This window comes from Pelecanus crispus, chromosome Z, assembly GCF_030463565.1.
Source record: "Pelecanus crispus isolate bPelCri1 chromosome Z, bPelCri1.pri, whole genome shotgun sequence".
NCBI classification, from domain to species: Eukaryota; Metazoa; Chordata; class Aves; order Pelecaniformes; family Pelecanidae; genus Pelecanus; species Pelecanus crispus.
Window position 1 is genome coordinate 14,455,210 of NC_134676.1, and position 12,712 is coordinate 14,467,921.

General features: G+C 44.7%; 1 protein-coding gene across 1 annotated transcript; it reads right to left on the reverse strand.

The window, feature by feature from the left end:
• Positions 1-6,965: 6,965 nt before the first annotated feature.
• CAPSL (calcyphosine like) lies at positions 6,966-11,522 on the reverse strand. The gene is made up of 4 exons (XM_009485376.2): positions 11,386-11,522; positions 10,368-10,545; positions 9,295-9,504; positions 6,966-7,067 (listed from the first exon to the last, which is right to left on the reverse strand). The coding sequence occupies exons 1-4, from the start codon at positions 11,520-11,522 to the stop codon at positions 6,966-6,968; spliced, it is 627 nt and encodes a 208-aa protein (XP_009483651.1).
• Positions 11,523-12,712: the final 1,190 nt, after the last annotated feature.

Sequence of the window (12,712 nt, forward strand, 5' to 3'; positions counted from 1 at the left end):
ATTTTACAGCCATCAACATAAATTTGATGTTGCAGATATAAAAATGTTCAGCTTCCTTTTAGAAAAAAAGAAATCCAAATATGCACCAAAGCAAGAAGCACCACAAGCACTTCTGGTCCATGGCCACCTTTTAGATACGTAGTACATACACGAAGATACAGCCACGGCTATGTCCTGACAACACTTCACTGGGTCAGGACCAAGTAGTCTCCTTATTCTACAAGACAGAGTTTCCCCCATAGCTGTTCATAAATTCCCATCTGACTCAACATCCGCACAGGGGTATAGCTCAGCTTTCACATACTCCATGCACCTTCTTTACTTCAGCATAACCTTCCTCCTCCACACTTTCTGCCCCATGTGCTCATACTCAGCTGCATGCACACAAAGAGCTTGGTGACCCTCGTTTCTATGTAGCTGCTTTATGACACCGTGCCTGGAGCTGCCTGCTCCTCTCTTCACACATAACCATCAGGCTCCGACGCCTCTTCTGCACTTGTGGTACAACACAGCCGCTCTCCCATCTTTGCTGCTCCCCTCATCTGTGTGCAGATCATTTGCACTGTGTAAGTATCTCCTAGTGGCACACAAATGCTAATCTGTGAAATAAAATAAGTCTTTTGCCAGTCATAACACTGAGTCACAGTCTGATTTTAATGATGCTGAAAAATGTTAATTACCTCCCAAGGCAATACTTCTCCCCTGCTGAATCTATTAGTTTGTTTACCGAATGTCCTCCTCTTGTGCATGTTCATTAGACAGGTTGATAAAACATGCAAAAGTGCTGTGTGTGTCAGTGGGGTGGTAGAAGACCAGCTAAGCATGGAGAGGCAGGGGAACTGTTTCTGCCAGGGCAAACGCATGGTGAAATGCATGTAATGTGCAGTGAAGTCTGAGCCATGAAATAAACAGTGAAGCCGTGGCCCAGCCACTGCTGCCACAGGGACATGTGGCTGAATTTGGGAGAGTTTTAGGCAGGCACAAGCTGACCATGAAGCCATCCCTTCTGGCAGCAAAGACCTGGCAATGCTGGCAGGTTATTTCTGCAGGGCAGGAGTTCAGCCCCTTCTAGGCTTCTTAGCAAAACTGTTTATTGACTTGAAGCCCTGTATTTATGCTGCAGTACTGCAGTGTTGCAGCCCTGGGGGAACAGCAGCAGGTTTTTAGTCAATATGCTTTTGGCTCAAGCTAGTTATCTCTTTGGTTGTGGGTTTCTGAAGCTATCCTTTAAAACCAGCTAAAATGGAACATAAGGAAGACTTACCATCTCTGTAAAGAATTATTTTAGGGTCAAACAGTTCCTTATTACTGTGATCAGGAAGCCTCCTAAATTAGCACTCCTGTGTGTAACAGGACATTGGCAAAAGAAATCTAATGTACAGACACACAAGAAAACAACCAGTGATGCCAGGAAATGCAATTGCTAATTTATACAGACTCTCCCACCCCTTTGCTCACTCGGCAGCTCCAGATTTCAGTATGGATGGCTATTCCTTGGCCTTTAAGCGCCACCTGTTGAAACGTGAAGCCACACGTCAGAGTCCAGCACTGGGACACTTGCTGGTGTCATCAAATCATGCAGCTCTGAAAACGTCGCTCAGACGGGAAGTGGGAAAAAAAAAAAATCAAACCCGCAACAAACTACACTGTGTTTCACTTCTCTATAGTCTCTGGTCCCAAAGAAGTTAGGGCAAATGAAACCAAAAGTCAGAGTTTCCAGGATTTCTTCATCATTAAAATGAAGTAGGCATCACTGTCCACAGAAGCACTAACTCCAGAGTAGTAGTTCAAAAATTCATCTTTTGTCACCTAAGAATGAGAAAAACAGTGTTTACAATGTGTGATGGCTACATACTGTGGCCCAGAGCAGGATGTTTATATAACACATCCCCATAGTTTGCAAATATTTTTTTTGCATCTTCCAGAGAAGTCTGATTTTTAGGTCAGACTGTCCTAATCTGACATGAGGATGTATTGCTGGAGCAAGCTCTCTCACAGCATTTGGTCCAATGACACTGAGGTCAACAGATTGAGCTTCTTGCACTGGGAGACAGAGCTGTTGCTATGTCCTTGAAAAATGAATAAAAGTTATTCCAGTCATTGGTAAATATACACTGCATAACTTAGATGTCACAATGAAATTAGATTAGTCCAACATTAGCACCATCACCAAATTAATGTAAAAGCCCCAATGGTTAGTCAAGCAACAAAAAATGAGAAAGCAAGCAGAAATGCATTGGTGGAAATGTCTAAAGGAACAAATCTATGCCACAAAGTCAGAGCTTCTCTAAAGCAATCTGCTATTTTTTTCCAGAAAAAGTACATATGGTAAAAAAAAAAAAAAAATGGTAAATGTTGAATGCTAAAGTATCATTTGAAAGTAAAAAAAAAAAAAAAATTGTAGCTTTTGGCAAAAATACCATGGTTTCAATGAGAAAAGAACAGATTTATCTCTGGAAAATAAACACTGCTCACATTTTACCACAATCTCTGCTTTTCCACAGAAAATCCAGGCTTGAGTTAACTTTCACAAAACACTGCACTTCCTTTCTCATTTTTCCTACTTGCCAAGACGTTCAACAAAGTCTGGATCCCATCCCCGTTCTTCAGCTGCAGCTCCCGTTGGGATCAACAGCAATGCTGTAAGCTGGGAGGAAGCCTGGGTCCAGGTTTCGGCAGAGATGGGGCTGCCGTACCTGGGATCGGCTGCAAACCAGCGAGCTTTTTTTTTTGCATCCTACAGCGCTCCTGCCTCCTGCAGCCTCTGTTGGCATCAGAGCTGAAGAGGTGCTAGAGACAAAACCAATGCTTGCTTTGAAATCACCGAGACTCCAAACTCAGCCAGGGCAACCAGTATGGCTGGGGGCTGCTTCAAATACCAAGGCTGCTCGCAGCCTCCTGAAGACTTGACGTTAAGTCCAGCCCACTTGGAAACCCACTTTCTGCTCATCCCTTCCTCCTGAGCTGGCTATGAGATGGGACTTCTAGAGAAAACAGGACAGGCTATAATCATAGTGAAAGTCATAGAAAGTGGGCAGCTGCCAATGGCGGCAGGTTGCTCTCAATGTTACCTGTTTTACCAGGGAAAGCTGAGCGTGCTGCTGCTGCTGCTCCCAGTGTGGAGGACAGGAGCTGGGAGGCAAAAATAACTGAAATCACCAGGCTTGCTCCTTCTGCCAGCTGGTGACAGCGGAGGCCACAAGCCCAGCTCTGGGATGGCAAAGCTCTGCTCTGCCCACGCGGCTGCAGAGGTTTGAGGCAGTACTGTGTAAAAGCTGTCACACAAAGGCAAGTCGGCTTTCATACAGCAATGTGCGCAGGTGGTTTCATCTGCAAAAACCTCAGCTGCTTCCATCTTCCTCTGCCAAGACAGCTTTGCGCCAGGAGACCAACAAAATGAATCAGATCAGTGAATATACCTTGTGGTCTAATTGCAAGAATATATGCCAGTAAGTTGGGCTCGCATTAAAACTCAGTTGCTTGAACCAGAAATTTATGCTGCGGGAGAGAACATGAGCCAAACAGCAGTTCTGGACCATATCAAGCCAAAAATTTCCTCTCCAGGACAAACACACAAAGCCACAAAAGCACACAAGGGGCAAAACCAAAAGGCAGTAAAGGATGCTGCAGGAGTGCCGCTTTTCCCCACGGAATATGGCGGAGGGAGAGGCTGTCCCCTGCCCCTCTGCCCCCATGCCTTGTGCTCTTGCAGGAGCGGGTCACAGAGAAGCTCTGATGGCTCAGGTAGAGGTCGGAGCAGAATTTGGTGGAGGTATAAGGGAGCCTTTTCCCTCTGTGAGGGACCACAGGGCTCCGCCAACATTTCTGGAGCACAATCCTGGCGCTGCCTGGCAGCGAGGGCAGAGCTCAGCCCTGACAAGGCACTGTGCCACCGGGCAGGCTGGAGCTCTAGGGGCAGGCAAAACCTTTGCCTCTGGTATTGGCCCACAGCCCTGCAGACTCAGATGTTCCTATGGTTTATACCATCCTGTTTAGCATCTGTTGCACAATCAGAAAAAAGAAATAGTGCTTCGAACATGAAGCACCGACCAAGATCTGACAATCTTGATGCTACCACCAGATATGATCGCGTGCATTGCCACCTATCTCCCAGTATCTGTAGTGTGCGCTGTGCAACCACAGACTGGCAGGACAGCCTGCATCACCATCTATCTCCAGCATCTGCTGGGTCTGTAACCAGCACACAGCAGCCTGCAGCTGAAACACAGGCCCTTGAGCTTCATTTTTGGCTCTCCTAGATTGCAGCGCAGCAGCCCCAGCAGACAGGGACAGTGAAGTGCTAAAGGGCAGCTCTGGGCACCCACTGTTAGCCCTGGTATTTCTTCATGTCTGGTTCAAATCCCTTTAACTTGCCTTTAACCTCTGCGAAGTGCTTCCACTGAATCTCAGGTGTGTGTGCCCAGTGTGTCATTATGGCTGCACATCTCCTAGTAGAGACCTTCCTACCTCGCAGTCAATACAAATGTCTGTGTTTGTTCCATGAATTTGCACACATATTAATCAAATGGCATTTCTTACAGCACAGATTGCCATTTGTCTTCTACAGCATCTGATTACAAGTGAAAAATCCCGTTATTCTTTCCCAGATTACTTCTTTTTCCTGAAAGCACTATACCTTTTCTGCAGTTACCAGTTCTTACTCACATTGCTCCAGGAGCAACTCTGTTCCCACAGAAATGAAAGGAAATTTTGCCACTGACTCTGAAGCAGTCCTCCCACCAGGACCACAGGGTTTGAGCTCTCCTGGCTCACATCCTTTAGGTCCCCACACAAAACCCTGTTACTTAATCTCAGTGCAGAAATCTCACCCTGGACCACTCAGCTTTCCCCAGCCACCACAGGCTCCAGCTAAGGCTCCTGGAGGCTGGTGACAAAGCTTCTGGTTTTAAAAAAGCATAGTTGCTTCCAGCACTAGTCCTCCCTTCGAAAATGTATATTGCATTTGGGATTAAGTAAAATCAGAAAGTATTAGCACTGAAAAGACAAACTGGTTGCAGTTACTCAGATTAAAACTTCCACTGTACTTGATTAAATGTCAGCACAACAGATCGCTGTGGAGTCTGAAGACATGAGATAGCATGTCAGAAGGAAACAGGTTTTTCATCTTGTGATTCCCACAGTCCATTCACATTACTTTCCTTTTATTTGAAACATAGAAGACAGATAACATGACACCTGGTTGTGTAGAGAATTAATAAATGAGAAATAAATGGATTCTGCTCAAGCTGCCAGGACATGTACAGCCTCTATTTGACAGTAAGTTTGCTTTTCATACAAGGTATGTTGGCACTTCAGTAGCATTGCAGTAAGTAAAGGCTCCTCTTACGATCAATGGCAATCACAAAGAGACTCTTTCCACTCGTTTCCAGCGTCAGCCAGTACGCAAGTTTCTGGAGGCTTGCAGATCAAAGAAAATAATTGAGTTTGCACAGCCTCTACTAAGGAATTGCAAGCAGCTATTGCTCGTACTGAGATCACGGCTGGACAAAACAAAAGCAGAGTTTGCACAGGACCAGAGCAGCAAGCACTCAGGACTTCAGTGTTTGAACTGTTAGCAGCCCAGCTAAGTAAGAGCAGAGACTTCATCAGTCAAGCTCTTTTGAAAGTCCAGTCTATAAGCCTATATTGCTTTTAGCTGGCTGCCAGCCTGAAATGGAGCAACTGCTGCCATACACAAGCCATCTCCTCTTTGCTACAGCAGCACCATCTCAGTCCGGGAGAGCAGCAAAATAACATGAGAGATGCAGAAAGAAGACAACAAAAGGAAAACAAATCAAGGCACGAATAATTAGACACACACACGCCCCTTCTCTTTTCTTTTTATTCCCACCCCCCCAGTTTTCTTTGCGCACCATTTCCCTACCCTCTGTATGGGGAAAGGACAGAAGATCTCAGAACTGAAACAGCCTCGTTAATGTGACCAGGAGGGCAGGTTCCCATCCTTTTTTCAGCATCAGAAACAGAAGATGATTAAGACAAAAAAGTTACAAGTTCTTGAGTTCCCAGAAAGTTCCCTGAAGTCATAGCTTGGTCATAAACCAGTGTAAATACAAAAAGTAGTAAGCAACTTTCTGTGTAGGTGTGTACAGACAACAGCTACCAGACCAGTAATGTTCCAGGAAGAGTGAGAAGAAAATACTGTTAACACACATATGCCCTTTAAACAAAAATATTAGTGAGATGATCTCACAGAACAAAAAGAAAGAAATCAAAGTGGGGGGGAAAAGTCATAAGCAGGCCCACAGAGGTTTGAAACAAGGCATGTACAGGAAAGGTGCTGTACGCTGAGTTGTAAGCCAGGGAGAAAACAGAGCTTTAAAGAATTTTGCATTTATTCTGGTCCATGTCTCCCCTTCTTGATTTGTTTCTCCCTCCAGCCTCCTGGCACTTGGAACTCACAGGTTCCCAGCAGCAAGCTGAGCAATTGCTCCATCTCGCAAGTAGACCCAAGAAGCTGAGAGATGCAGTGCTACAGGCAAGAGGGCTATGTGACCCTCCTGGGACAGGCTTCCTCATGTTTATAAGTCTGCCCCAGACCATCACACTTGCAGAGTATTTTGGTTTCCTCCACTTGTATCCTCTGTCGAACAGAGCTGCATGTGACACTGGAGGAGGGGATACATTCAGGAGCCACAGGGACCTGCTGTGGATGTCTGAGAAGAAAGGAGCAGCTCATCTCAGAAAAGACAAGACATGTCAGGGATGCAGCGAGAAAAGGGACAGATCTGCCGAGTGGCTGGATGCCAGACCTACTCTCTGATTATGCTCTGATCCCCGGAGGCTGAGCCTACCGAAGCATCTGGGAATTATTTCTGCAGATTGACTGTAATTGGCACAGTTACTGGAAGCTGTTATTATGGAAAATGAGCATGTTGTTGTGCATACGCTTAATCATGGGAACCTACAAAAGGTGGAAGTAAAGTCTTGCTCCTTTAATCATATTATCAGAGTTTCCAAGCATTCTTCATCATGACAATAAAATAGACATCCGTGTCTATTGAAGCGCTGACTCCTGCATAGTAGTTCATGAATTCTTCTGTTGTGACCTGAGACAGAAGGATTTAAAATAGGAAAATTAACCCTTTTTTTTAATGCTATAAGTCAAAACCACACATTGAGAAGAACTCTAAATGAAACTTAACAGCTGCTATTTTATGTTCTTGCTAGTTGAAAGGAATCCAACAGGAAGAATGAAGACACTGAAAATTTGTGTAAGTTCACTCCTTTGCTAGAAATAAGAGCTCTTGTCCTCCAGAAACACTTGGATGGAAATGAAATATGTGGAGTTAAACTAACCTTTCCAAGAACTGAAATTAAAATCCATGCTGCCCAAGAAGACAAATGTTTTAATGCATTTTTTTTTCAGGGATGCTATAATCTGGTTCTTTGCATTATTATTAATAAAGGTGGATGGGGTTTCTGGTGCAACCCAGAGACAAGCTAGGACCTTTATATCCCTTCACTAGAGAGAAAGTATCATTGTTCTAAACAGGTCTCACCTAAAGAAGCAAACATTCTTTCAAATACCTAAGAGTTTTTAATATCTTTCATGGGTATTTTGAGGTTGAATCAGTTCTAAAATGACCATTAAAAAAAAAAAGATTAGCACATACAAAGAGTGCATGTTTCTTGTGATGCCTTAACTCTTGAACCCTATAGGTCATTCTTTGAATAAACATCACACAGAAAAATATTTGCTCCTACTGCATTGTGCAATTGACAGCCCAGTAAAATGTGACAATGTTCCTTCTATCAGGAACCGATTACAAGCTTCGCTGACTCTGCCTATTTCAGAAGCACCCAGCAAGACCAGGGTGAAGAGGACCTTTCTAGCAGATGCTTAGCCTTGAGGCATTTCTGCTAAAAACATTTTAGGTGTTCAGCTCATACCAGTGTCATCAGTAATCTCTGATTCACGCACACAGAAGTCACAGTCAGTTCCCAGAAGAAACTGCAATCGGGTGGGCTAACATCAGGATTGCTGAACAAGAGGAGGGTGCTCAGAGTAACTTTTCTGTAAGCTCAAACACTGCAGCATTTATGAGGTACAAGGCACTGCACTTGTCAAGGATCATTCTGGGGACTCATTTAATGTGTTCATGTATGACCTCAGCACAAAAAGCAGGAACATTTTGCTTCAGGTTTGCTAGACATCATCAGTTCTGCCGAGAAGGAAGGGGACAACTCACGCAATTGATACCTCTGAGGATGACACAACAGAAAAAGGGATGAAATTCAGCTCTACAAAGTGCAAAGTCATGCCCAGGGGAAACAAAAACCATCACCTCTCTACAAACTGAGAGTCTGCCTGTTGGAAACAAAGCAAGTGGAGGATTTGGGTGTAGGAGCCAGCCATTAGACAGGTAGGAGTCACCAGTGTAGCAGCCATGAAAACCCAGGTGCAACCTCAGAAGTGTGAAGTGTTAAACACATTCCACAAGGTGATGAAACCTTACCTAGTTTGTTTTTATGAAAAGCTTGGACTGAAAATATCACCATGTGAACAACGCAGATCCATGATTTTTCTGAATTGGTCAGACACGTACGTTCAGACCAAAGAAGTCTGCAGACACGTAACAGGGGGAAACAAAGCACGCTTGGCTCAGAGACGGTTACAAAGTGGATGCATAAGAAGTCCATCGCAGAAGGTGGCCAGGCTTTGCACCTGCACCGGTGAGTCGAGGCGGAGGGCAGGAAGGTCTCCCAGCCCTGCCCCAGCTAGTGGCTCCTCAAGGCACATGGCTGGTGGCAGCCCCTCCAACCTCACCCTCCCTCCAACTCTCTCTGAATAATTCTATCTCTATTATGGACTGATTTCCAAGTCACGTATCTCATTAATTACACACACTGAAGAAGCGCTAACTGTAAAGTATCTCAAGTATTAGGGAACCTGCTTTTGAACTGAATCTGGGTATTCAGTCTCCTAAGAAGTCAAAAATCATCTATTTTATGTGGCTCTTGAAAATCGGCAGTCGTGTGGGTTAGTCCAAAGATATATTTAGGCTAACCTATGAAAGCAGAGCATTAAGGCTACAAGCCTGTAAATGTAGTCTCACGTTTACCCTTGTACCTCCTGCAGAGCGCCTTTGCCTCCGAATGCGTAAGCAAGCTGCGCCAGCAGTCCTACACAGGGGTTATGCATCTATTTACTGTCCCCCATAAATGTGATGCAAATGCGTATTTGGTACTGTGATCACTCTCGTATTTAATAATTTAAGTCAAACGCTGAGTCAGATGGTGATTTCATGGCTTGACATTAAGTGTTTCACTTACCTTCCCATCTTTGTCATAGGGTGAATCAAAATTATCCAGAAAGGCCCTAAAAACTTGATCTTCTGTCCAGTCTCCATTTTGGTATTTGGGATGATGCTTTGCATTATACACCCCCCGTAAGTCTTCAATTGTTATGACACCATCTCCAGTCTTATCTAACTTCCTAAACGCCTGCATGATGATCTCTTTTCTTGCATTCGACATGGGAGGCTATAAAGAAATATTAACACTATAATTTTATTTCTGCCAACTACTTGCCCAATTCCAAATTCAAGTAGCTGCTGTTGTTAATAGTAAAGCTATTTCAATGCACTTGGGACAACAAACTGCTGACAGTCTACACTGCCTATGAGCTAGGAAGGGCAATATATCACCAAAAAAGCAGTGTGATCGAGACTATTCAATGCCTATCAATACAATAGTAAATGGACAATAAGAGAGAAAATGCTACCTAGTACAATTTTCTATTCTACCCATTTTAAATATTTCTAACAAGAAATTACTAATCACTCTAAGCACTAACTATTTTCTTTCTCAATTGTTTAGACTTCAGCAGAGCAAAGAGACTCCAACCAAAATCAGTCACACTGTGGTTGATTAGAGAAAGCCACCACTGGATTAGTTCATGTTATAAGTAGATGCATCATAAAATGACAGACAAAGAAGTGAGATTAATGGGCTGAACCACCTAGGTACCCAGACTGCAATATAGGAATTTAGGTACCTAATCAAAGCAGTAATTCATAAAAAAATCATCACAACTATTTATCTGCAACTATTCTATTTTATTCTATTTGCAAGGAGCCTTATGCCTTGCCAATAAATTGCGGAGATGTGTTGGCTTCTGAGCTCTCTCATCCACAGAGGTGTTGTTTACGGGGATTTTCTCCTTTAGCGTATTTAGATGGAAATAGAATATTTTAACTTCTCAAGAATTACTGACTTTTTACATAGAGCTGTAGACTTTGCTAATTACTAAGATGAACAAAAGTGCTGTGTTTCGTGTTCAACTAGTGACAAATCAAGGCTTTTTCTCCATTTAATGCAGTAATAACATAAATTCCCAGACTTACTCTCAGTGTAACAAGAAATTCATCAAAATCAATTGTTCCACTGCCATCTTTATCAAATATCCGGAATATCTCTTGTGCTTCTTCCTTGTCTATCATCATAGCATAATCATTTAATCCTTTCACAAATTCTTTGAAATCAAGGGTCCTGCTGTTGTCATCATCCATAATCCGAAATACTCTGTGGAAAATGTGCAGTTTGAGAAGAATGCATACGAAAACTTGAAGAATGCTGCAGTGATTTAGCACAGTGCCAGAGCACAGGGACACCTTACTGAGATAACATTTCCCCCTTGTGAGGGGAGGGAGGGGAAAAAAAAAAAAACGGGAGGAAAAAAATCCCCAACAAAAACCCCCCACACTTATTGACAGCAGAGATGACTTGCTTAGATCGGGTGCCTGAATATTACATAGCTGAAGTTAAATGAGGTGAAGGCTGCCTTAACTGAAGGACCCTTCCTATTCAGTATACGTTGAACCATCTAAAAGGCATGTAGATGAAGTTCCAGCTGGTCACCTAGGATCCCTCTGCGGTTTATGGGGCCTGGGGAGGAGTTTCAGGGTGTGATGCAGCTCCCCCTTCCTAGGGGTGGGGTGAACCACACTCTCAGGGTGAGTGCAGAAGGAGTCTAGATGCCTCCCATAAATCAGACAGCTAATAGACCATTACATACAAGGGAATCACACCCCAAATGAAAGGTACCACAAAATCCCCAGTATTGAGATAATTACAGAAAATAAGAGAGAGAGATGTGTTTTAGAGTCCCCCTCTTTCCCTGGCAGGAGTTGTTCTGGCTCTCAAGGAAGCACATTCCTCTGAGGGATTCATGTTCCTTGGTCCTTCAACAGGCGAGCAGGTCAGTCCTGTCTCCCAAAACACCGGAGCCCCAAGCCCAGGCTCTGTGGGTTGTAGCATTTGCATTGGAACCAGGAAACTCAAGTTTTGGTCCCTGCTCAGCCCATGAGTCTCTTGCAGCTAAAACTACTAGGCTGAATAATGGATTTGACTTCTTAGACTCACCTGCTAAGTCCTTTGATGCCTGCAGATCCCCTTGCTAAACACTGCAGGCGAAGTCTTTCTACGGGGTCGGTGGTTTTGGACAGGTTTCTTTTGGCCTGGATTGCCATCTCTCGGTCATGCCTTGCTGTGCCCGGCATCTGGAAGACCAAAGCACTCATACAGCACGGATTCACATACACAAGGCAGAGTGCTGAAACCTGCCTTAGTATATGGAGCAACCCAACTCCCTCACTTGCAAGGTGCTGGCAACTCTCTCATGAGGACTCGTTTTGACCTTCTATTTCCTTTTCCCTACATCCTCCTATCAGAAGGGGAAATTGCCAAGATGGGCCACCAACCCTAAAAGAAATGCTCAGGCAACCAGCCTGTGATTAACCCAGATGCAAATATGAAAGCGTGGGTAAGAATTTGCTGCCTACAGTGTATGAACACAGTGAAAACTGGTGGCCGCAGCCAGGAGAGCACTGCTGCCTCTCTATCCCCAGCAGCCCCACTGAGCCTCCCCAGCCTGGCCAGGTTTGCAGTTAGCATTTGCCCAGGTAGAGCTGTGACATCAAAAATTGTCCTGGGTGAGGAACATTTCCTTATGTTTGCTTTTGTTCCACTGTAGTCCTAACTCTCCAGAGCTGGGCTTCCTCCCATTGCTCATCTGAGCAACGGCAATCACCCCGAGACCTGACCTCGCCTACAGGTGACACCTTGTGCTATTTAACACCACTGCAGAACAAACGAATACCTTAAACTTACACAGCATTTAGCACCCCAGGATTTCAGGACTCTGCCAACAGTCACATAAGCATTCCAGCTTCCCTCAGAGGAAGACAGTGGAATAACAAGAGGGAAAACCAGCCTGTGGACTCGCAGCACTGCAAAAGCACCACCCAGAGCAGCATGCCCAGGCTGGCAGAGGGTCGCTCCTTCTCCCACAGGGAATATTTTTGCCTAGTGCTAAGAGCACCAGGGCTGCCCATGCCCATACTGACATTTTAGGGGCATGTTGAATCCCGGCCCGTGGACACATGCTCAGGGCCAGGACTGCCAACCCTAAGCTTGGCTGCTGGGTCTGTAGATCACGAAGGCCCCCAACATATTTTCCAGCCTTTAAAGCATCACAGGACTAGGGAACACAAGAGTCACAGAAGGTCTGGGCTGAGTTACAGCAGAGGTCTTGACTCCGAGGGTCCTTGGTGCTCTGGTGAGAGTGCTCCGGGATGGGGAGATGAAGAAGATGGGCAGCCCTGTGAGGCATTGTCAGTGCACATTGCACTTCCAATCTCATTGTCATTGCACATGCGGAAGTGTGGATTGAAATGGTCAGAGAAAACTT

Excerpts from the sequence above, each read along its gene's own strand:
- CAPSL (XM_009485376.2), bottom strand. The coding sequence starts at position 11,522 with ATGCCGGGCACAGCAAGGCATGACCGAGAGATGGCAATCCAGGCCAAA. Across the intron at positions 10,546-11,385 it reads GGCATCAAAGGACTTAGCAG|AGTATTTCGGATTATGGATG; the intron begins GTGAGTCTAAGA and ends CATTTTCCACAG. Across the intron at positions 7,068-9,294 it reads CCTATGACAAAGATGGGAAG|GTCACAACAGAAGAATTCAT; the intron begins GTAAGTGAAACA and ends CTTCTGTCTCAG.